Raw genomic sequence first — 27,383 nt, 5'->3', positions numbered from 1 at the left:
CTCCCATGTTACAAAACCCTCAGTCATATATCTGCCATGTTACACAACTCACAGTCATACATCTCCCATGTTACACAGCCCACAGTCATATATCTGTCATCTTAAACAGCTCAGTCATATATCTCCCATGTTACAAAACCCTCAGTCATATATCTGCCATGTTACACAACTCACAGTCATACATCTCCCATGTTACACAGCCCACAGTCATATATCTGTCATGTTACACAGCTCACAGTCATATATCTCCCATGTTACAAAACCCTCAGTCATATATCTGCCATGTTACACAGCTCACAGTTATATCTGCCATGTTACACAGCTCACAGTCATATATCTGCCATGTTACACAGCACACAGTCATATATCTGTCATGTTACACAGCTCAAAGTCATATATCTCCCATGTTACAAAACCCTCAGTCATATATCTGCCATTTTACACAACTCACAGTCATACATCTCCCATGTTACACAGCCCACAGTCATATATCTGTCATGTTACACAGCCCACAGTCATATATCTCCCATGTTACAAAACCCTCAGTCATATATCTGCCATGTTACACAACTCACAGTCATACATCTCCCATGTTACACAGCCCACAGTCATATATCTGCCATGTTACACAGCCCACAGTCATATCTCCCATGTTACACAGCACACAGTCATATATCTACCATGTTACACAGCCCACAGTCATATCTGCCATGTTACACAGCTCACAGTCATATCTGCCATGTTACACAGCTCACAGTCATATATCTGCCATGTCACATGGCTCACAGTCATATATCTGCCATGTTACACGGCCCACAGTCATATCTGCCATGTTACACAGCACACAATCATATATCTGCCATGTTACACAGCACACAATCATATATCTGCCATGTTACACGGCCCACAGTCATATATCTGCCATGTTACACAGCCCACAGTCATATATCTGCCATGTTACACAGCTCGGTCATATATCTCCCATGTTACACAGCTCACAGTCATATATCTGCCATGTTACACAGCCCACAGTCATATATCTGCCATGTTACACAGCTCACAGTCATATACCTGCCATGTTACACAGCTCACAGTCATATATCTCCCATGTTACACAGCCCACAGTCATATATCTCCCATGTTACAAAACCCTCAGTCATATATCTGCCATGTTACACAGCCCACAGTCATATATCTGACATGTTACACAGCTCACAGTCATATATCTCCCATGTTACACAGCTCACAGTCATATATCTCCCATGTTACACAGCTCACAGTTATATCTGCCATGTTACACAGCTCACAGTCATATATCTGCCATGTTACACAGCCCACAGTCATATATCTGTCATGTTACACAGCCCACAGTCATATATCTCCCATGTTACAAAACCCTCAGTCATATATCTGCCATGTTACACAACTCACAGTCATACATCTCCCATGTTACACAGCCCACAGTCATATATCTGTCATGTTACACAGCTCACAGTCATATATCTCCCATGTTACAAAACCCTCAGTCATATATCTGCCATGTTACACAACTCACAGTCATATCTCCCATGTTACACAGCCCACAGTCATATATCTGCCATGTTACACAGCCCACAGTCATATCTCCCATGTTACACAGCACACAGTCATATATCTACCATGTTACACAGCCCACAGTCATATCTGCCATGTTACACAGCTCACAGTCATATATCTCCCATGTTACACAGCCCACAGTCATATATCTGCCATGTTACACAGCTCACAGTTATATCTGCCATGTTACACAGCTCAGTCATATATCTGCCATGTTACACAGCTCACAGTCATATATCTCCCATGTTACACAGCTCACAGTCATATATCTCCCATGTTACACAGCTCACAGTCATATATCTCCCATGTTACACAGCTCACAGTCATATATCTGCCATGTTACAGAGCCCACAGTCATATCTCCCAAGTTACACAGCCCACAGTCATATATCTGCCCTGTTACACAGCCCACAGTCATATCTGCCATGTTACACAGCTCACAGTCATATATCTGCCATGTTACACAGCCCACAGTCATATATCTGCCATGTTACACAGCTCACAGTTATATCTGCCATGTTACACAGCTCACAGTTATATCTGCCATGTTACACAGCTCACAGTCATATATCTGCCATGTTACACAGCTCACAGTTATATCTGCCATGTTACACAGCTCTCAGTCATATATCTCCCATGTTACACAGCTCACAGTCATATATCTCCCATGTTACACAGCTCACAGTCATATATCTCCCATGTTACACAGCTCAGTCATATATCTCCCATGTTACACAGCTCACAGTCATATATCTGCCATGTTACAGAGCCCACAGTCATATCTCCCAAGTTACACAGCCCACAGTCATATATCTGCCCTGTTACACAGCCCACAGTCATATCTGCCATGTTACACAGCTCACAGTCATATATCTGCCATGTTACACAGCCCACAGTCATATATCTGCCATGTTACACAGCTCACAGTTATATCTGCCATGTTACACAGCTCTCAGTCATATATCTCCCATGTTACACAGCTCACAGTCATATATCTCCCATGTTACACAGCTCACAGTCATATATCTCCCATGTTACACAGCTCAGTCATATATCTCCCATGTTACACAGCTCACAGTCATATATCTCCCATGTTACACAGCCCACAGTCATATATCTGCCATGTTACACAGCTCACAGTTATATCTGCCATGTTACAGAGCTCACAGTCATATATCTCCCATGTTACACAGCTCACAGTCATATATCTCCCATGTTACACAGCGCACAGTCATATATCTCCCATGTTACACAGCTCACAGTCATATATCTGCCATGTTACACAGCCCACAGTCATATCTGCCATGTTACACAGCTCACAGTCATATCTGCCATGTTACACAGCTCACAGTCATATATCTGCCATGTTACACAGCTCACAGTCATATATCTCCCATGTTACACAGCTCACAGTCATATATCTCCCATGTTACACAGCTCACAGTCATATATCTGCCATGTTACACAGCTCAGTCATATATCTCCCATGTTACACAGCTCACAGTCATATATCTCCCATGTTACACAGCTCACAGTCATATATCTCCCATGTTACACAGCTCACAGTCATATATCTGCCATGTTACACAGCCCACAGTCATATCTGCCATGTTACACAGCTCACAGTCATATATCTGCCATGTTACACAGACCACAGTCATATCTGCCATGTTACACAGCTCACAGTCATATATCTCTCATGTTACACAGCTCACAGTCATATATCTGCCATGTTACACAGCTCTCACAGTCATATCTGCCATGTTACACAGCTCACAGTCATATATCTCTCATGTTACACAGCTCACAGTCATATATCTCCCATGTTACACAGCTCTCACAGTCATATATCTGCCATGTTACACAGCTCACGGTCATATATCTCCCATGTTACACAGCCCACAGTCATATATCTGCCATGTTACACAGCTCACAGTTATATCTGCCATGTTACACAGCTCACAGTCATATATCTGCCATGTTACACAGCTCACAGTTATATCTGCCATGTTACACAGCTCTCACAGTCATATATCTGCCATGTTACACAGCTCACAGTCATATATCTCCCATGTTACACAGCTCACAGTCATATATCTGCCATGTTACACAGCTCAGTCATATATCTCCCATGTTACACAGCTCACAGTCATATATCTGCCATGTTACACAGCTCACAGTCATATATCTGCCATGTTACACAGCTCACAGTCATATATCTGCCATGTTACACAGCTCAGTCATATATCTCCCATGTTACACAGCTCTCACAGTCATATATCTCCCATGTTACACAGCTCACAGTCATATATCTCCCATGTTACACAGCTCACAGTCATATATCTCCCATGTTACACAGCTCACAGTCATATATCTCCCATGTTACACAGCTCACAGTCATATATCTCCCATGTTACACAGCCCACAGTCATATATCTGCCATGTTACACAGCTCACAGTTATATCTGCCATGTTACACAGCTCACAGTCATATATCTCCCATGTTACACAGCTCACAGTCATATATCTGCCATGTTACACAGCTCACAGTCATATCTGCCATGTTACACAGCTCACAGTCATATATCTCCCATGTTACACAGCTCACAGTCATATATCTCCTATGTTACACAGCTCAGTCATATATCTGTCATGTTACACAGCCCACAGTCATATATCTCCCATGTTACACAGCTCAGTCATATATCTCCCATGTTACACAGCTCACAGTCATATATCCCCCATGTTACACAGCTCACAGTCATATATCCCCCATGTTACACAGCCCACAGTCATATCTGCCATGTTACACAGCTCACAGTCATTTATCTGCCATGTTACACAGCCCACAGTCATATCTGCCATGTTACACAGCTCACAGTCATATATCTCTCATGTTACACAGCTCACAGTCATATATCTGCCATGTTACACAGCTCACAGTTATATCTGCCATGTTACACAGCTCACAGTCATATATCTCCCATGTTACACAGCTCACAGTCATATATCTCCCATGTTACACAGCTCACAGTCATATATCTGCCATGTTACACAGCTCACAGTCATATATCTCCCATGTTACACAGCTCACAGTCATATATCTCCCATGTTACACAGCCCACAGTCATATATCTGCCATGTTACACAGCTCACAGTTATATCTGCCATGTTACACAGCTCACAGTCATATATCTCCCATGTTACACAGCTCACAGTCATATATCTCCTATGTTACACAGCGCACAGTCATATATCTCCCATGTTACACAGCTCACAGTCATATATCTGCCATGGTACACAGCCCACAGTCATATCTGCCATGTTACACAGCTCACAGTCATATATCTGCCATGTTACACAGCTCACAGTCATATCTGCCATGTTACACAGCTCACAGTCATATATCTGTCATGTTACACAGCTCACAGTCATATATCTCCCATGTTACACAGCTCACAGTCATATATCTCCCATGTTACACAGCTCACAGTCATATATCTCCCATGTTACACAGCTCACAGTCATATATCTGCCATGTTACACAGCTCAGTCATATATCTCCCATGTTACACAGCTCGCAGTCATATATCTCCCATGTTACACAGCTCACAGTCATATATCTCCCATGTTACACAGCTCAGTCATATATCTGTCATGTTACACAGCCCACAGTCATATATCTCCCATGTTACACAGCTCAGTCATATATCTCCCATGTTACACAGCTCACAGTCATATATCTCCCATGTTACACAGCTCACAGTCATATATCTCCCATGTTACACAGCTCACAGTCATATATCTGCCATGTTACACAGCCCACAGTCATATCTGCCATGTTACACAGCTCACAGTCATATATCTGCCATGTTACACAGCTCACAGTCATATATCTCCCATGTTACACAGCTCACAGTCATATCTGCCATGTTACACAGCTCACAGTCATTTATCTGCCATGTTACACAGCTCACAGTCATATATCTGCCATGTTACACAGCTCACAGTCATATATCTCCCATGTTACACAGCTCACAGTCATATCTGCCATGTTACACAGCTCACAGTCATTTATCTGCCATGTTACACAGCTCACAGTCATATATCTCCCATGTTACACAGCTCACAGTCATATATCTGTCATGTTACACAGCTCACAGTCATATATCTCCCATGTTACACAGCACACAGTCATATCTGCCATGTTACACAGCACACAGTCATATATCTCCCATGTTACACAGCTCACAGTCATATCTGCCATGTTACACAGCTCACAGTCATTTATCTGCCATGTTACACAGCCCACAGTCATATCTGCCATGTTACACAGCCCACAGTCATATCTGCCATGTTACACAGCACACAGTCATATATCTCCCATGTTACACAGCTCACAGTCATATCTGCCATGTTACACAGCTCACAGTCATTTATCTGCCATGTTACACAGCCCACAGTCATATCTGCCATGTTACACAGCACACAGTCATATATCTCCCATGTTACACAGCCCACAGTCATATCTGCCATGTTACACAGCTCACAGTCATATATCTCCCATGTTACACAGCCCACAGTCATATCTGCCATGTTACAGAGCCCACAGTCATATATCTCCCATGTTACACAGCTCACAGTCATATATCTCTCATGTTACACAGCTCACAGTCATATATCTGCCATGTTACACAGCTCACAGTCATATATCTCCCATGTTACACAGCTCTCAGTCATATATCTGCCATGTTACACAGCTCACAGTCATATATCTCTCATGTTACACAGCTCACAGTCATATATCTCTCATGTTACACAGCTCACAGTCATATATCTCCCATGTTACACAGCTCACAGTCATATATCTGCCATGTTACACAGCTCACAGTCATATATCTCCCATGTTACACAGCTCTCAGTCATATATCTGCCATGTTACACAGCTCACAGTCATATATCTCCCATGTTACACAGCTCACAGTCATATATCTGCCATGTTACACAGCTCACAGTCATATATCTCCCATGTTACACAGCCCACAGTCATATATCTGCCCTGTAGCCCTGCATACTGCACAGCAGCCGAGTGTCGCCATGGAGAATGAGTTGTGTCTTGTGACTGTGTGAACAATAAAGCTTTGAAGAGGAAAAAAAAAACAGCCACGAAGCAGCAGTGACAGCGTGGGATTTCCTGGCTGGCAGAGCAGAGAGGAGGGAGAGATGGCTGAGCACTATGTGAAGCCGGGTAAGGGCAGGACCGGGCACAGGTGGCAGCTGGTGACCAGGGAGGTGGCACTAGTACATGGTGACTGTCACATGGCACTTATATCACTGGAGCCATGTAATCCACAACTTTCCCCATTACAGCTCCCTTTGTAGTTGTCTATGAGAATCCTACAGACACCCCGGACCTTCATTGTTATGAGCAGGCTATGTCATGTGTGGGCGTACCACAAGTGCCATGTAGGACATGGTCACCCCTGACCTGTCTATACTATGACAGCTTCATGGTGGGCATGGTACAGTGAGTGTATTATACACTGACCTCCGCTGTAACTTATATAGTAAGGAATTGCCTTATGAGCACTTGCCTGATATATATTGAATAGCATGAGGGCTTAAGACGGGCGTAACTATGGCGGGTGTCGGGTACCTGGGCTCTGGTGCCCATATGGTGCTTCTTTCGATTGGCCTGATGCTGTATCACTTGTGTGTCATGCTCCAGGGACCAACTTGATTAAAAAGCTGTGATAGTTTGGCGCCTTTATGGATCACAAAATAGGCCGATGGCTAAAGCACAGTAACCCCCTTCCCCAATGGACGCTGCAAACCCCCCACTTCCCTAGTGGGTGCAGAAGCCCCCCTCACTTATCCAAGAGGTGCAGCAGCCTTCCCCACTTCTCTAGTGGGTGCAGTACCCCCATCTTCCCTAGTTGAGTACAGTACCCGCTTGTTCCCCCACTTCCCAATTGGGTGTAGAAGCCCCCCTCACTTATCCAATGGGTGCAGCCGCCCTCCCCACTTCACCAGTGGATGTAGACTTCCCTAGTGGGTGCAGATGTCCCCCTCCCTTATCTAATGGGTGCAGTAGCCTTCCCCACTTCTCTAGTGGGTGCAGTATCCCTTATCTTCCTTAGTTGAGTACAGTACCCCCCTGTTCCCCGCTTCCCTATTGGTACAGAAACCCCCTCACTTGTCCAATGGGTGCAGCAGCCTGCCTCACTTCACCAGTGCATGTAGACTTCCTTAGTGGGTGCAGATGTCCCCTCACTTATCTAATGGGTGCAGTAGCCTTCCCCACTTCTGTAGTGGGTGCAGTACCCTCATCTTCCTTAGTTGAGTACAGTACCCTCCTGTCCCCCCACTTCCCTGTTGGTACAGAAGCCCGCCTCACTTCACCAGTGGATGTAGACTTCCCTAGTTGGTGCGACAACCTGTGAGGGCAGCACCCAACTTCCACAATCCACATTATAAATTGCACCCTACGCACACACTATTTCAAGTGGGTTTCAGTAGCAGCCACATTCTCCCAATTTGCAGTCAGCATAGATTTCCACTTGGCACAGCAGCCCCCAGTCTCCTCAGCGGGCACAGCACCGTACGGAGACCCGGTCATTGCTTATCAGAATCTGTTTTGGTTGTGAGATGTACTGAGCAGATTGCTGTATCCAGCTGTACTCGACGCTGTAGATTTGACAATAATTTGATAATTTTCTTTTTTTTTTTTTCATTTCTTTCTAACAGGCAACCTAGAGAGAGGCTGGAACGACCCTCCCCAGTTCTCTTATGGTTTGCAAACTGCAGGAGGAGGTAAACGTGCCCCCCTGAATAAGAGGGTGCCCGCTCCACTACAGGGCTGTCCAGCAGGTAGGAGACATTGGGGCCGCCACGCTGACTGCTTATTTCTGACTCAGAGATCTTGATCCTAGAGCTGAATTGTGACTCATCCTGTATGACTAAGGCGAGACACCGGGAGAAATAGCATGGGACAGTGACACCGTGTGCCACGTATGACAGTCTACATGATGTATCATCAGTGGCTCCTACATTATAGTTAGGCGCATGGCTGGGAAAATCCTCCATCGCTTTCTATGGAGCTGTCTGTACAGAAATACTACATGAGCCGAATGATGGCTGCCATGCCCTAGAAAGGAAGGACAAATTCTTCTTTCTTCATTGCCCTCTATGTACAACATATATTGGGAAAGAGCTGCCCCTTTAGCTCACGTTCCCACAATCAGCTTTTAGTGAGTTTTTGTACATCAGATTACTTGTTTGTTTTTTTTCCATGCATTTTTATTGTGTTTTTGCCGCTGCGTCTTTTCTCTTTTTGATATGTCATGTTTTAAGCAAAGCTTCTTTGTTTTTGATACGTCCTGATATTTAGCTGTGACAAAACTTTAGAGATATAGTCATGGGCCGATTACATGCGTTTTTTATGCATTTCCACCACGGTAACGCACTAAAAACGCATCTGCGTCTTTTTTATTTGCGGATCTTCTGCATCTAATGGAAATAGATGAGGGAAATTCACACATAAAACTCAGCGTACCCGCAGGAAAGTTTGACATGTTGCTATTTGAAACACGCACTGCAGCTCAGTTTACGCTGAGTAACATAAAAAACACAGTCTGCATGAGGTTTCTATAAATTTTATCCACTTTGCTTTCACCTGTCCTAAGTGTCCTCCACTGTAATCCATGCGACCGCTCAGCAGAGGAGCCGGGGAGAATGACTCCTGCAGTGAGTGGGCCCGGAGCTGTGCTCAGTGAGTGACAGGACACCGCTCGCTGAGCGCAGCTCCGGGGCCGCTCACTGCTGAGAGTTCGCATGGATTACAGTGGGGGACACTTAGGACAGGTGAGTATAAGGATTTTTTATTTTATTCTTATTCTTACAGGTGGACACTGCAGGACTGAAAAATCCTTTTTTTTTAAACATGTGCCAAGCAGTATAAAGGGCTTGTTAGGCAGGGTATATAGAAAGGAATATACAAATGCTGGTGGGTTGGAGGGCATGGGGGACTTGTCAAGTTCCCTTTAATGCATATTGATTACTAAAAAAGCTGAAAGGGATTATCTCCTCCTAGAAGTGGTGGCTTATTGTTGGCATATGACAGTAACAGATATTGTTAGCAATGGATCAGAATTTTTCTGTCATTGTTTGTATAGAATAAGGTTTTCCCCATTCTTTATTCTCTGCATTTCAGGTCCTCCGGCACAATCACTTTCATCTTCCACGCCGCCATTGATGCCCCCACCTACTTCCAGTAATATTGGTCCTCCGCCTTTAGGACAAATGAAAAGTATAGATCACTCCAAGCAGTGTTCCACTGAAGCAAAAGCCGGGGGTCCCGTTGATATTAAGGACATTTTGACCCCATTGAATCAAACACTGGAAGACTGCAAAGATTCAGTTAAGGTGACTAAAGCTCCAAATTTGAAACCTTTTTCATGTGTCTCATCATTTTTATTGGTTGATCATAAAACTGAAAGGGCCGTATTTATCAAAGCTTTTACAGCAGTATTCTGGCGCAAAAAGGTTTGAAAAATGTAAATAACTTTGTCACAACTTACAGCTGCACTAATATTATGCGACTTTTTGTCTTATGCCGTTTTCACCCAGATCCGACAAAATGGGCAGAGCTGGGGCAGGGCGAGAGCGTGGCGACTGCCGCTCGTCAAGTTCATGATAACCGACGGCGTTCACTATGCCAAAATTCTTACTTCAGCAGGGACTGGTGTAGGATTTGTGGCGAGGTGAACACAGAGGTGATCAACACTTGTCAATTACTTCCATCCTCTTACTATATTGCCATCATCATATTATGTAGCACTGTGTACTTCCAGTTGATCATTTTGCCTTTCTACCCAGCTAATTCTTCTCTTTTCTTTGCTCTATGTGGAAACAGGAAGTCTCTTGTCCCTGCATTTATCATTTCCCTCTTCAACTTCTGACCCAGCTGCTCTGCTCCTGCTCCCCGCCAGGAAGTTTAGAAGGATTCAGCTAGTCCGTTTTTAATCCCATGATGTCATAGACCTAATTGAAAAGAGAAGAATTAGCCGGGTAAAAGGGCAGAATGAGCAATTGTAAGTACACAGTGCTACATAATATGATGACTGCAATATATTAAGAGGATACAAACTTTGATTGGAGTGTTTCTTTAAGCATGGGATATAAGGGGTAATGTTTCTCCTTGTGTAGTGTCATGCCAGGCCTGTCATGCCAAAGTGAGGAGACTTCTATGCCATGCATGTTTCTCTTGGAAATTAAATATGCAAATTGCCTCTTTAGAGAGGAAAAGGACTTGAACTCTAGTCTCACCTATTGGAAGTAGCAATCCTAAAAGTCAATATTGATATGCATGTTTAATTTCCCAGGGGAGCAGGCATGACACGTAAGTCTCCTCACTCCGACATACCAGGTCAGGCATGTCACTCTCCATAAAGATTAAAGGGTTTTTCCCAAGAACAAAAGTTCATTTTAAAAATTGTCTGTGTCTGACGGTGTACAGAACTTACCACAGCTCCTGGGCCGGGGGGAAGCTAAAGACGGTACTAACATTACAGCAGGGGATCACAGAGGATTCATTTTGTGAGGTAAAACATGTCACTGCCTGTTTTTAAACAATATTTTACCTCACAAAATGAATCCTCTGTGATCCCCTGCTGTAATATCTGTATTGTCTTTTGCTTCCCCCCCGCCCAGGAGCTGTGGTATGTTCTGTACACCGTCAGACACAGACAATTTTTAAAATGAACTTTTGTTCGTGGGAAAACCCCTTTAAGTCTGTGATGACATAAAGACCCCCATACACATTAGATAGCTGTCGGATGAACAATTATTCTCCCAACTCTTCCATACAGAGGAATGCTCAGCTTGGCCCAGCGTTCTCTGTGAGAGCTGCTGCCAGTAGAGTCTCCATAGAGAACATAAGAATCTGTTCAGGTGTGATTCTTTTTTCCCAGAGCATAATCTGTCGGGAGGCTCTCATACATATTAGACTGTCAGGCGATCCCACAAGATGTGTAGTCTAATACACAAATGTCAAGCTCTGGCCCGCAGGGTAATTATATTTGGCCCCCGACACCAGAACTGCCACCCCTATGTGGGGCCCATTAATTTGTATGGAGGACTATGTGGGGCCATTATTCTGTATTGAGGACTACGTGGGGCCCATTATTCTGTATGGAGGACTACGTGGGGCCCATTATTCTGTATGGAGGACTACGTGGGGCCCATTATTCTGTATGGAGGACTACGTGGGGCCCATTATTCTGTATGGAGGACTATGTGTGGGGCCCATTATTCTGTATGGAGGACTATGTGTGGGGCCCATTATTCTGTATGGAGGACTATGTGTGGGGCCCATTATTCTGTATGGAGGACTATGTGTGGGGCCCATTATTCTGTATGGAGGACTATGTGTGGGGCCCATTATTCTGTATGGAGGACTATGTGTGGGGCCCATTATTCTGTATGGAGGACTATGTGTGGGGCCCATTATTCTGTATGGAGGACTATGTGTGGGGCCCATTATTCTGTATGGAGGACTATGTGTGGGGCCCATTATTCTGTATGGAGGACTATGTGTGGGGCCCATTATTCTGTATGGAGGACTATGTGTGGGGCCCATTATTCTGTATGGAGGACTATGTGTGGGGCCCATTATTCTGTATGGAGGACTATGTGTGGGGCCCATTATTCTGTATGGAGGACTATGTGTGGGGCCCATTATTCTGTATGGAGGACTATGTGTGGGGCCCATTATTCTGTATGGAGGACTATGTGTGGGGCCCATTATTCTGTATGGAGGACTATGTGTGGGGCCCATTATTCTGTATGGAGGACTATGTGTGGGGCCCATTATTCTGTATGGAGGACTATGTGTGGGGCCCATTATTCTGTATGGAGGACTATGTGTGGGGCCCATTATTCTGTATGGAGGACTATGTGTGGGGCCCATTATTCTGTATGGAGGACTATGTGTGGGGCCCATTATTCTGTATGGAGGACTATGTGTGGGGCCCATTATTCTGTATGGAGGACTATGTGTGGGGCCCATTATTCTGTATGGAGGACTATGTGTGGGGCCCATTATTCTGTATGGAGGACTATGTGTGGGGCCCATTATTCTGTATGGAGGACTATGTGTGGGGCCCATTATTCTGTATGGAGGACTATGTGTGGGGCCCATTATTCTGTATGGAGGACTATGTGTGGGGCCCATTATTCTGTATGGAGGACTATGTGTGGGGCCCATTATTCTGTATGGAGGACTATGTGTGGGGCCCATTATTCTGTATGGAGGACTATGTGTGGGGCCCATTATTCTGTATGGAGGACTATGTGTGGGGCCCATTATTCTGTATGGAGGACTATGTGTGGGGCCCATTATTCTGTATGGAGGACTATGTGTGGGGCCCATTATTCTGTATGGAGGACTATGTGTGGGGCCCATTATTCTGTATGGAGGACTATGTGTGGGGCCCATTATTCTGTATGGAGGACTATGTGTGGGGCCCATTATTCTGTATGGAGGACTATGTGTGGGGCCCATTATTCTGTATGGAGGACTATGTGTGGGGCCCATTATTCTGTATGGAGGACTATGTGTGGGGCCCATTATTCTGTATGGAGGACTATGTGTGGGGCCCATTATTCTGTATGGAGGACTATGTGTGGGGCCCATTATTCTGTATGGAGGACTATGTGTGGGGCCCATTATTCTGTATGGAGGACTATGTGTGGGGCCCATTATTCTGTATGGAGGACTACGTGTGGGGCCCATTATTCTGTATGGAGGGCTACGTGTGGGGCCCATTATTCTGTATGGAGGGCTACGTGTGGGGCCCATTATTCTGTATGGAGGGCTACGTGTGGGGCCCATTATTCTGTATGGAGGGCTACGTGTGGGGCCCATTATTCTGTATGGAGGGCTACGTGTGGGGCCCATTATTCTGTATGGAGGGCTACGTGTGGGGCCCATTATTCTGTATGGAGGGCTACGTGTGGGGCCCATTATTCTGTATGGAGGGCTACGTGTGGGGCCCATTATTCTGTATGGAGGGCTACGTGTGGGGCCCATTATTCTGTATGGAGGGCTACGTGTGGGGCCCATTATTCTGTATGGAGGGCTACGTGTGGGGCCCATTATTCTGTATGGAGGGCTACGTGTGGGGCCCATTATTCTGTATGGAGGGCTATGTGTGGGGCCCATTATTCTGTATGGAGGGCTATGTGGGGTTAAAAAAAAAATAAAGTGTTAAAAATGAAAAAATATTATACCTATAAATATATATATTTATGTAAAAACAAAGATAAACCAAAAAAGTACACACATTTGATGTCGCTGCGTCCGGAATGACCCATCCTATAAAATTGTCACACTATTTATCCCCTTTAGTGAATACCGTAAAAAAAAAAAGTGGCAAAAAACTATGCTTTCTCATTATATTGCCGAGAAAAAAGTGGAAGAAAACGCGATCAAAAGGTCAAATGTAAATTAAAACGGTATCGCTGAAAACGTCATCTTGTCGCCGCCATACAGCTCCATCTGCCTAAAAATAAAAAAGCTATAGCTCTCAATACAGAAATGCAAAAATAATAATAATTTTTTTAAAATTTACATTGTGTAATAGTGGCAAAACATAAAAAAAAGATATAAATGTAGCATCGCTGTAATCGTACTGATTCATAGAATAAAGTTGTCTTATTAATTTTACCACACGGTGAACACCATAAAAAAAATCCTAAATTGTTGGTTTTTGTTCATTCTGCTTTCCAAAAATCAGAATAGAAAGCAATCAAAACATGTCATGTGAAAATGGTACCAATAAAAACGCCAACTCATCCCACAAAAAAGAAACCCTCACATGACTGTCGGCAGAAATCTAGAAAAATTATAGCTCTCAAAATATGGTGCATACAAAAAACTTTGTTTTGCAAAAAAAATGCGTTTTCTAGTGTGTGATAGCCAAACATAAAAAAACAATATAAATCTGGTATCCCTGTAATTGACCTGAAGAATAAAGCTGCCTAATCACTTATACCGCATGGTGAAAAAATAAATAAATAAATAATAAAAAAAAACAATTTTCTACCTGCTGTTGATTCGTTAATTTTGCCTCCAAAAGATCGCAGTAAGGCACGGCTCACATTTATCCTGAGTTTTACGCTGAATGCTTATATTGGGGATTCCGTGTAAGGCTATGTGCCCACGATGCAGAAATGCTCAGGATTTTTTCCTGAGCGTTTCTGCATCTCCCTGGCAGAAAAAAACACATGCAGATTGTACATGCGGATTGTACATGCGGATTGTACATGCGTTTTTCCTGCCAGGTACATGCGGATGTGAAGCGTTCTTCACATGCATTTCCGCATGCGGGTTGTCAAGCGCTTTCCAAGCGATTTTAGCATCACTTGGAAAGTGCTTGTCAACTTGGTCACACTATATAAATCCATGCAAACGGCATGGATTTATATAGTGTGACCCGAGAGAATGTCAAAAAATAAAAAAATAAATGTATACTTACCCTCCGATGGCCCCCGCTGTCTTGATTCCCTCCGTCCAAGCTGCCGGCAGCGGTAGAGTGAAGGACCTGTCAACGTCAGCGTCACGTGACCCGTCACATGACTCTGACGCAGCGCAGGTCCTTCATTCCAACGCAAACTGCTGCCAAGCAAGGAGGAGCGCACCGCGGGCCGCCAGAAGGTAAGTATAATGTTTCTTTTTTATTTTACTCTTTTTTTCACAGTTTTCTATGGTACCCGGGTCCGGAGGAGAGTCTCCTGTCCTCTAGACCTGGGTACCATCCGCACATTGGAACGCGTGGATTGCGCATCTACATATACAGTGATGCGTAATCCATGCGTTCTAATGCAAGTCAATGGCGGCGAAAACGCAGCACTTCCGCAAAATAATTGGTAGTGCTGCGTTTTTTTCCGCAATGATAATCCGCAGCTCATTTTTGTCTTTATCTTGGGTTTTGTTTGATAAATGGCCAGTGTGAATGCACACCTATGCATTGCACTTATGCCAACGTATGCTCTAGCTCAATTTTTTTTAGTTCTGATTGAATCTTATCTGACAAATGGAAGCCCAAACATTCAGTTTGTCCAAGTCGGCTTGTAACTTATGACATCTTCCATAGACTGCATTATACTACATAGTTTGGTGTCATCTGCAAAAATAGAAACAATATTAATCCAATATTCTTTATTATTAATAACTACGTTGAATATTAGCGGACCAGCCAGCAGTGAACCTCGGGGTACACCACTCTTAACCGGAGACTATTCAGAGTAGTAGTCATCCACCAGAACTCTCTGGGTGCAGTCTTTGAGATAGTTTCCGAAAAAGTTACAAACTTTCTAAACTTTTAGACCTTAATTTACCATTAGCTGTTTACGTACGCCAGTATCAAATGCCTTTGCATAGCCAAAATTCATTAGATCCACAGATACTCTTCTGTCTAGCTCACTCATGTCAAACTCTGGCCCGTGGGCCATATCTGGCCCTCAGGGTGATTATATTTGGCCCGCGATGCCATATGGAGGACTATGTGGGGCCATTATTCTGAATGTAGGACTATGTGGGGCCCATTATACTGTGTGGAGGGCTGTATGGGGATCACAGTTGGGGCATTATACTGTGTTTGGGTCATCATATTTTGCCAGGGGAGTTGAGGGGGATGCAGTAGGGACATAATACCATATGTGTGGAGAAATTCACTGTGGGGGTATCATACTGTATTTGGGGGGACTTTTGTTGGCATCATACTTAATGGGGTCAATGAAAGGGCAATCTAGGGGCTTCACTAGGAGGAAAATTATTTTGTTATGGCTGCAAAGTTGTGAGATATGATCCTCTGAGACCACACCGAATATTAAGGTTTTTTTTTTTGTTTTGTTTTTTATAAATATCAAGGTTGGCCCGCAACTTTGTCCAAGTTTTTAATTTTGGCCCTCTGTGTATTTGAGTTTGACATCCCTGGTCTAGGTAGTAAAACATTTCAGACTACAATTTATAATGTTATTTTTTTCTACCACATATTCCTGTATATAATCCCTTACAAGCCCCTTGAACAATTTTCCAACAATTGATATTAAGCTTACTGGTCCATAATTACCTGAGAAAGACCTGGAGCCAATTTTGAAGATGGGCACCACATTAGCTTTTGCCAGTTGCTCCTCACAGTGTCATGCATTATTTAAAAATAATATATAAGCAATAACAGAGCTGAGTTCTTTAAGAACTTGTGGGATGTGTGAGGACATGGGACGTCGTGTCCCTCACTGATTTCTCTGGCCAGGGAAGATGGGACGCTATCTTTCCTGGTTGCCAAGCAATGCAGGACGCTGCTTTGTTTGGCAATGAGCAATGGTGGGATTTTGTCCAGCCTGTGGTTGAAGATAGCAGGGAGTGGCTGTCTGGGGATGATTGGGAACTGGTCAACACCTGATCTTTAGGCCGGCTATACAGCTCTGGCAAAAATTAAGAGACCACTGCAAAATTTTCAGTTTCTCTGATTTTTCTCTTTATAGGTATATTTTTGAGTAAAATATACATTGTTATTTTAGTCCTACTGACAACATGTCTCCGAAATTCAAAGCTGAAAATTTTGTATTTATTTGCAGAAAATGATAAAGCATTAAAATACTAAAAAAGAAACAAAATTACTCATGTTTTAACTCAGGAAGAGTTCAGAAATCAATATTTGGTGCAATAACCATGATTTTTAATCACAGCTTTCATGCGTCTTGGCATGCTTTCCACCAGTCTTTCCATGCTTTCCAATAGAAAACTGTTCAGTGGTCTCTTAATTTTTGCCAGAGCTGTATAATCTTGCTCCCTGCTCGGTCCTTTGCTGTTTATTGCAGTGTGCTTGGTGGTCTGTGGTGTTAGCATTAGGTTTTGCTATTTCAGCAGGGTTTTCTCATTTTCCTTTTGGTGACACTTTCTGGTTTCAGCAGAGGTACCCTCTTAGAAGCCCATAACACCGTGGTGGGATTTGAACCCAAGACGCCAGTGCTGCAAAGCCACCATGCTGCCTATATCACTTCCCACATAACATTTCCTATTTACCCTGTCTTTCCAAAAGAGAGTAAAACCAGGAAGATTAATAGCCCCATCATGTGAAGAGTCCACCCAAGAGTCAGCAGCACCAACTACGTGTGTTCCTCAAGATCTTAAGCTCTACCTCATTATTTTTGCTAGATTCCTGGCATTTGTTAATATACACCTTTAGATTTCAATCTCATTTCCCCACCTTTACTTTTAGAAATCCTAATTCCTGAAATTTTCTGGGCACATTTGTCTTCACTATTTGTAACACATGGATCTCCCTATCCACTCACCTAATCCCCCCCCCCCAGAGTACATTTCTTAATCCTACCTCTTCCTTTACTTTCTGCCTCGTCCTCGATCCTAGTTTAAATATAGTACTCTGCCACCCCTGCTAGAATTCTCTCCTCCAGCACAGCAGACCCCCCTCCATTCCGGTGCAAGTTTCGTTCCTGCAGACTGGAGCCGTCATTGCATTACATAGGTAGTTATTCACACATACAGTGCCTACAAGTAGTATTCAACCCCCTGCAGATTTAGCTGGTTTTATAAGATGCAAATAAGTTAGAGCCTTCAAACTGCAAACGAGAGTAGGTTTTATGAACAGAAGCATAAATCTTACAAACCAAAAAGTTATGTTGCTCAGTTGAATTTTATTAAATTTTAAACATAAAAGTGTGGGTCAATTATTATACAACCCCTATGTTTAATATTTTGTGGAATAACCCTTGTTTGCAATTACAGCTAATAATCGTCTTTTATAAGACCTGATCAGGCCGGCACAGGTCTGTGGAGTTATCTTGGCCCACTCCTCCATGCAGATCTTCTCCAAGTTATCTAGGTTCTTTGGGTGTCTCATGTGGACTTTATTCTTGAGCTCCTTCCACAAGTTTTCAATTGGGTTAAGGTCAGGAGACTGACTAGGCCACTCCAACACCTTGACTTTTTCCCTCTTGAACCAGGCCTTGGTTTTCTTGGCTGTGTGCTTTGGGTCGTTGTCTTGTTGGAAGATGAAATTACGACCCATCTTAAGATCCTTGATGGAGGAGCGGAGCTTCTTGGCCAAAATCTCCAGGTAGGCCGTGCTATCCATCTTCCCATGGATGCGGACCAGATGGCCAGGCCCCTTTGCTGAGAAACAGCCCCACAGCATGATGCTGCCACCACCATGCTTGACTGTAGGGATGGTATTCTTGGGGTCGTATGCAGTGCCATCCAGTCTCCAAACGTCACGTGTGTGGTTGGCACCAAAGATCTCGATCTTGGTCTCATCAGACCATAGAACCTTGAACCAGTCTGTCTCAGAGTCCTCCAAGTGATCATGAGCAAACTGTAGATGAGCCTTGACATGACGCTTTGATAGTAAAGGTACCTTACGGGCTCGTCTGGAACGGAGACCATTGCGGTGGAGTACATTACTTATGGTATTGACTGAAACCAATGTCCCCACTGCCATGAGATCTTCCCGGAGCTCCTTCCTTGTTGTCCTTGGGATAGCCTTGACTCTTCGGACAAGCCTGGCCTCGGCACGGGAGGACACTTTCAAAGGCTGTCCAGGCCGTGGAAGGCTAACAGTAGTTCCATAAGCCTTCCACTTACGGATGATGCTCCCAACAGTGGAGACAGGTAGGCCCAACTCCTTGGAAAGGGTTTTGTACCCCTTGCCAGCCTTGTGACCCTCCACGATCTTGTCTCTGATGGCCTTGGAATGCTCCTTTTGTCTTTCCCATGTTGACCATGTCTGAGTGCTGTTCACAAGTTTGGGGAGGGTCTTAAATAGTCAGAAAAGGCTGGCAAAAGAGATCTTTAATCCACACATGTGAAGCTCATTATTCTTGATGCCTGAACTACTTCTTAATACTTTAGGGGGACCAAACAGAATTCTTGTGGGTTGAGGGGTTGAATAATAAATGACACTCTGAATTAACTTTTAACGTTTTTGAAAAAAAAAAAAAAAAAAATTTGCTGCAGTGCATTTCCCACTTCCAGGCTGATCTACAGTACAAATGTCACAATGCCAAGTTAATTCCGCATGTGTCAACCAGCAAAATCTGCAGGGGGTTGAATACTACTTGTAGGCACTGTAGGTATTCATCTGAATAGCTGTTACGTAACAGTAGTGCGACAGTACTATGTGCCTAACTGGCGGCCATTCATCTGAATGTCTGTTGTGTAATACTACGTGGTAAGTCTATTACTAAATGTCTGATTTTGGTTTTCTCTAGCAGAATTGGCCATTTGCCCAGAGTGGGACCTGGGGCGATTGGTTGACCACCACAGAGGCTGCATTCTGGAAGAGATTGTCTCTGTTGGGTCCAAAATACGTTTAGCGTTAATGGATTATAAAATGAATGAGTTATTTGTTACCATTTTCTTCTTCTGACCCTTTCCTTGTAATGATTTTTGTTTAGCCTCAGGTGCTTACTGAAATTAGACGGAGATTGACTGTGTTGGAAGAAATGTGGAATAGTGGAAAACTATCCATATCAGTACGGAAGAGGATGAGCTTGTTGGTGAAGGGTAACTTCATTTTATATCACTCTTATTTTCTAAGTTTCCTGAACTAAGTTTTGCTGACACGGATTTATACAAGCAGTATTCATTATGTAGGTGTCAGGCAGTTTATTGTTAAGCTCCCTTCTGATTCCTGTATATGTCGTATAATAAAGGGTTGGCTGCTTAGAGGCAATCTGTTACCAGGTTTTTGCTCCCCCCATCTGAGTACAGCGTGATGTAGAGGCAGAAACCCTGATTCCCGTAATGTGGCACTTACTCGACTGCTTGCTGTCACTTTGACATAATCACTGTTTTATCTGCTGCAGATCTAGCAGTTCTCTGAATGCTGAGCTCTAGATAACCCCGCCCACACCACTGATTGACAGCTATCTACCCTTGCACGGTGTACACAGAAAGCTGACAATCAGGGGAGAGGGTGGGGTTATACAGAGCTCATGAATATGTTTGACTACCTGGCAGCAGGGTTACTAGTCCTTTAGTGATGATCTCCTGCTGTTTATCAAAACTACAGCCCAGTAAGTGACACATCCCTGGAATCAGGGTCTCTGTCTCTACATCATACTGCTCTCAGATTAGATGAAAACAACCTGGTTACTGATTCCCTTTGAAATCACTGATTCCAGTTTGCCAGCCTCATCCATGGCACACATCGCATCGTGTGTACAGTATATCCACATTGTCCTTCTGTGCAGGCGCAGACTGGTGTTTCTATATAATAAAGCTAATCTGGGGGATAAAGCGAGCATCTGATTTCCTCATAACTGCTTCACCCTCCTGCTCCATCTCATCGGACATAACATAGAGACCGCTTGCCCATTGGAATCAGCTTCAATAAGCAAATGTAATACCTTTTTTTTTTTTTGTCTGTTTTAGCTCTATTTATTATAAAACTTGGAAAATCGGCAGTGTATCAAATACTTATTTTCCTCACTATATGTTGGATATGTGTCAGATGATCACATTAGTGACACCTGTGTTATTGGAGCACATGTGATTTCCAGAACAAGATAGGTCAATGGATGGTTAAATCCTTTTAGAAATGTGTTACTATAATTCATCACACCACACACCATTCAAAATAATCCAGTATGTTTTGTCAGAAATCTCCATGCAGTCTAAAAGGGAGTTATTGGCAGAGCCAGATTCTGAATACATTGTAACCAAGGCCTAAAACACAGGGGTAAGTCATGCGCCCATCTCCCAGGCTGCGCTCTTATATATATATATATATATATATATATATATATATATATATATATATATATATATATATATATATAATATAATATAATATAATATAATATATATATATATATATATATATATATATGGTGAATCTGTGCCTAACTAATACCCTCAATGCTGTCAACACTTGGGCTGAAAGTTAGACAGCTGTAAGGCAGGATTGAGCGCGCGGACAGTCGCTTTGTTTTACACATGGCACCCACGGCCAACAACTGTAAGCCCTCTGTTACAGCGTTCTAGAGTGCTGTATCTATGTCCCCAGTTCCTTATGCAAGGCACTAAAAAGAGCTTTTATTATACTCCCGGACGGGGCAGTCTGGACCAATGGTTGTCTCTGATCTTGACCCGGCGACTCTTCTCTTCTTCCAATCGCCGTTCTCCTTCCCTGCTTCAGGTGGATGATGCATCTCACGTCATCCACACATGTCTCCCGTTGTGCTCCTGCCTAGACCCTCTTCTCTCTGCCTTGCCGAGGGCAGAGCAAAGTACTGTAGTGCAGGAAGGGGGGCTGGTGCAGGAGTGTGATGGAGGACATTGTGTAGATAACGTAAGACACGTCATCCACACAAAGCAGGGAAGGAGGAAGGCATTTGAAGGAAGAGAGGAAGACCAGAGATGCCCACCGGACTGGACCATGCTGTCTGTTAGTATAATAAAAGGTGTTTTTTGTGCCTTGTATAGTGACTTGGGGACCTACAATACATACAGCATACTACAATGCTGTAAAATAGGACTTATAGATGCTGGCCCTACTTTATATTGGGAAAACCTGGTGACAGGTTCCCTTTAAGGCCCATTTAAATGAGCCAAAAATTGGGATCAAGCATTCTCTAATTATAGGCTTGTGTAAGCATGCCGGCAATCACCTAACAAATGAGCGACGCGCTTGTACATCGGGTGATTGGATCATACATGACAGCATTAAAATGAAGATTCTCAGCAGCACGTCATCCTGTGTAAATCAGAGATAATGATGATATTGTATGCACACAGAACAATCATTAACCATTGTTCTAAGCACATAGAATTCTGCTCGGCCTGACCAATAAAAGATCGCGGATCGGTTCGTATATACCCAGTCGGCGGTTCTTTATTGGCCACGGTTGGCAAGTGTAAATGTGTCTGTAGACGCATACTGCACAACCTCCATATATCTGCTCATGCTCTGAGAGGTCAAGGGGCGCAACTGGGAAGATGGTTAAGTGAATTACCCACTTCATTATGGAGATAAAATGTGGTGCCTATGGTCAGAAAGTGGCCAGTACAGCGTCCATGACAGGTCTGAATGTGATTTTTATTAGGACAGACAATGAGTGGAAATAACGGAACACGTTACTCTTGCATTCTTTGTATTGGTAGATATGGATCAATTCATCTTTTCATTACATTTTAGAGCTGAAAAGCAAGAATTGGGATTCCGCTGATGATATTCATCGATCGCTTATGGTTGATCATGTCAATGAAGTGAGCCAGTGGATGGTGGGAGTAAAGCGTTTAATTGCTGAAGCTAGAAACCTTCCTCAGGAACCTCCACCTACTACAGATGAGACACGAACAGATGGCGCCACAGACGCTGCCCAGCAGGATGGTTAGGAGGACTTTACATTGGTGCTGTTGAACATTGCTATGCAGTCAGATTGGTCAACTGATCATCACCAGTCTAATGTTTTTTAGGACTTCTGTAGTTTTTTTTTCCTGCAGAGTAAAGAACATTAAATTGTATCTGATTCCTGAACAAACTGGAGAAAAGTTAAAGGGATTGTCTGAAAGTAGAAAACGTGGCTGCCTTTTTCCAGACATAGCATAACAGGTTATGAATGGAAAAGCATTTTCGGCTCCATTCACTTCAATGATGCTGAGCATGCATTCCATAGAATGGTACTGTTTCTGAAATAACGCAACCTTGTTTTTCTATTAAAGTACAATTCCTTTAAAGTCAGTTTCCCCTTTGACCAATTTGGGTAGGAATTCTAGTACTTGCTGACACCATTTGGTTCTTGGAGGTGGGGAAAGCTTTGTAAATTTCTTTGGGGATCACATTTTTTGCAGTATTCACATTAAAAGGTGAGGTTCCTAGTTGCCAAAAGTGAAAGTGTCCAGTATTATAAAGGAATATAGTAATCTTGAGGTGGGACTTCATCCATTATACAAAGTCACTGCCTTTTTGAGCACTTTAATATATTGCCTCTTTGCTGCAGCAGACTCTGGACAATAGATTTACTTTTTGAGCTGTTACTGGCAATGAAGAGAATAATATAGTGCATCACACTAATAATGTTTCACTAAACCATATTTACTTATAAGATTACAGTTTGGAAAGTAAGGGACTAGAGTTGGTGAAATTGATTTGCAGAACCCGGTCCATCGGCCACGTCAGTAATCTGTGGTCGCTGGATGGGAGCCGTGAGAACCGCATCCCAACATCTACTTCCATGGCTCTTTTTTTGATTAGCTGGGCCATCGCAACGTCACATGTACAGCATGCCGCAACAATGATATTTTAACAGGCCAGCTAATCAACAGAGGAGCTGAAGATGACATCACATAGGAGGTGACTCAGAAATTTTTGTCCATTGACCACAGATTATTGACATGGCCAGTTGACCAGGTCCCCTGCATCGATTCGCACAAACTGTACATGGGACACAGTGTTGTTTACAAAATTGGTCCTGCAGATGATCTCAATGTGCTTTTCTCTGAAGACCATTTCATAGTCATCATAGATATTGTGATGCAAGTTTGGAATTTATTTTATATTCCGTTTTGGCGGATCAGACTGTTTTTTTGGCGTTTCTGAATGCTTTTCAATAAAATTGGTTACAATTTTTTTTCTTTGTCCTTGTGTATTACAGTTGAAACATTTATAATTATAATAATGTAAATCATACACAGTAATTAGGCTACAACACTAAAATATACAGTATAGACCAAAAGTTTGGACACACCTTCTCATTTAAAGATTTTTCTGTATTTTCTTGACTATGAAAATTGTACATTCACACTGAAGGCATCAAAACTATGAATTAACACATGTGGAATTATATACTTAACAAAAAAGTGTGAAACAACTGAAATATGTCTTATATTCTAGGTTCTTCAAAGTAGCCACCTTTTGCTTTGATGACTGCTTTGTACACTCTTGGCATTCTCTTGATGAGCTTCAAGAGGTAGTCACCGCAAATGGTTTTCACTTCACAGGTGTGCCCTGTCAGGTTTAATAAGTGGGATTTCTTGCCTTATAAATGGGGTTGGGACCATCAGTTGTGTTGTGCAGAAGTCTGGTGGATACACAGCTGATAGTCCTACTGAATAGACTGTTAGCTGCTTTTTTCTTGCCATAATACAAATTCTAAGTAAAGAAAAACGAGTGGCCATCATTACTTTAAGAAATGAAGGTCAGTCAGTCCGAAAAATTGGGAAAGCTTTGAAAGCGTCCCCAAGTGCAGTTGCAAAAACCATCAAGCGCTACAAAGAAACTGGCTCACACGAGGACAGCCCCAGGAAAGGAAGACCAAGAGTCACCTGTGCTTCTGAGCATAAGTTTATCCGAGTCACCAGCCTCAGAAATCGCAGGTTAACTGCAGCTCAGATTAGAGACCAGGTCAATGCCACACAGAGTTCTAGCAGCAGACACATCTCTTCAATTTGCCTTGATCTTTTATCAGCACATGAGTTACACGCACACACTCCCACCGTGATGACCTCACGTGGGCCGGGTTGTGGGATGTCCTTAGCCCTTCAGGATTTTATGAAATTCCCAAGTTATGAGATATCTCCCCTCCTGATGACTGCAGAAGTTCGAGATCGCCGCCATATTTTTTATTGGAATTTTACCTTCCCTAAAGACAAAACATTACATGGCTGTTGTCAGATATCTGGTCACTATTGATTTGTGACTTATAGGCAGGGGTTACAGTTATGAGAAAACATGCATCTTCTTCCCTGATTTGTCCTCAAGCTGAAAATGTATGTGCCATCACTATTGGATCTATACGAACTCCTATATTCATAAATTTCTTCCGGAGACATATGTCGGGTCAATGTATAGCATTTACCTGAAAGGAACAATGCCTTTCCCTTGGACAAAAGAGGCTCTTCCACGTCTCTCTCTATGTATAAACGCATGTCTCTTTTGTTGTCCAACCCTCTGAAAAGATTTTTCCTGTCTCAATTACCTGTCCAATCTATAACTCTTTGTCTACGCACAAAAGACATCCTCGTTGGCACTGCCGGGGTATTTCATTTCAAAAAGGAGCTGCCTGCATGTAATTAAGATCGTCACTTCCCAACTATACCCAATGTCCATCGTACCAGTCTATTTCAAAACAGCTCAGATAGCAAGCCCTTGTCTTACTGCACACGAGAGAGGAGGAGAGAGGGGGTGTATGCACCTCCGCAGTGTATTCAGAGATTTTAATATTTTTTATGACACTCTATATAAGTAGGGAACAACCCCTTTCAAGCTTTTGGTCCCTAATGAAAAATCTGTCACAAGGCCTCCCCCCTAGTATTTACGATTTCTAACACTTGTGTCTTATGGGGCAAATGGCTCTTTGGTCACCTCAGGCCTCAGTTCTACTGCTACCCTGCCTCCTGTGTAGCTACACACTGGCTATGTCACATCAGTAACGGTATGTTGTGTTATGAAAAAGTAGGGGGTTCAAGCTTTTAATATTGATGACCTATACCATCACTATCAGATTGGTGGGTGTTCGACAGCTGGCAACCCCACTGGTCATCTGTTTTCAGCTTTGGCATTGGTAAGATACAAACAGTAGCAGAGCTGAATAGCACAACTCCGTCAATATTTATTGGCCACTGTCAGATTCCTGCAGATCTGCTCCTATCTAAATGAATGGGACCGGATTTGCAAAAGCCAGCAGAGGCCATTGAACAGTTCAAGGAATTGTGCCATTTAGCTTCTCAATTGTTTATATCTGACCAGAACAACTGATTGGTTGTGGTGCCGGGTTTTGGTTCCCCATTGATTTAACCCCTTCGCAACCCATGACGTCTTAGTACGTCATAGGGCTCCTCCCCCCGTTCAGTGAGGGCTGCTGCACTGAGCCCGCACTGAACCGAGCACTTGTCAGCTGATTCTTACAGCTGACATGTGCCCGCAACAGCCGCGGGTGGAATCGCGATCCACCCGCGGCTGTTAACATGTTAAATGCCGCTGTCAATCTCAGACAGTGGCATTTAACGCGCGCTTCCTGGAAGCGCGTCCTAAGCCCCGCCCACCGGCGACCCCGTCACGTGATCGCGGGTCACCGATGGGTGGGCATGACAACCCAGGGTCTGCAGCAGACGCCTGTGGTTGTCATGATCTGGTCGCTATGAGCGCCACCTAGTGGTCGGCGCTCATAGCACAGGACCATTTCTGCTGCATGCAGGGGACCTGCTCGTCCCCTGTATGTAGCAGAGGCGATCGGACAGTTGCTGCTTCTAGTCTCCTATGGAGACTATAGAAGCATGCAACAAGTGAAAAAAAAAAGTTTTTAAAAATATAAAAAAAAATTAAAAAATATAAAAGTTTAAATCACCCCCCTTTCGCCCCATTCAAAATAAAATATATATATAAAAAAAACCTACATAGACATATTTGGTATCACCACGTTCAGAATCGCCCGATCTATCAATATAAAAAAAGAATTAATCTGATCGGTAAACGGCGTAACGAGAAAGAAATTCTAAACGCCAGAATTACGTTTTATGGTCGCCGCAAAATTGCAATAACGGGCAATCAAAACATCGGATCTACCCCAAAATGTTATCAATAAAAACGTCAGCCCGGAGCGCAAAAAATAAGCCCTCATCTAGCCCTCGATCACGAAAAATGGAGACGCTACAGGTCTCGGAAAATGGCGCTATTTTTTTTTTTTTTTTTAACCAAATTTTGGATTTTTTTTTCACCACTTAAATATAAAAGAACCTGTACATGTTTGGTGTCTATGAA

General features: G+C 43.3%; 1 protein-coding gene across 1 annotated transcript; it reads left to right on the top strand.

The window, feature by feature from the left end:
* The first annotated feature begins 6,697 nt into the window (after positions 1-6,697).
* On the top strand, positions 6,698-24,254 carry SRA1 (steroid receptor RNA activator 1). The gene is made up of 5 exons (XM_073649511.1): positions 6,698-6,844; positions 8,344-8,466; positions 9,809-10,020; positions 20,077-20,185; positions 22,821-24,254. Exons 1-5 carry the CDS (start codon positions 6,820-6,822, stop codon positions 23,018-23,020), a joined length of 669 nt encoding a protein of 222 aa, XP_073505612.1. The 5' UTR covers positions 6,698-6,819; the 3' UTR covers positions 23,021-24,254.
* Positions 24,255-27,383: the final 3,129 nt, after the last annotated feature.

This window comes from Phyllobates terribilis, unplaced genomic scaffold (assembly GCF_046119375.1).
Source record: "Phyllobates terribilis strain yellow unplaced genomic scaffold, ASM4611937v1 Scaffold_10__3_contigs__length_209671492, whole genome shotgun sequence".
Taxonomy (NCBI): domain Eukaryota; kingdom Metazoa; phylum Chordata; class Amphibia; order Anura; family Dendrobatidae; genus Phyllobates; species Phyllobates terribilis.
The sequence above is the reverse complement of the archived record's forward strand: the minus strand, read 5'-3'. Positions and strand labels throughout refer to the sequence as shown.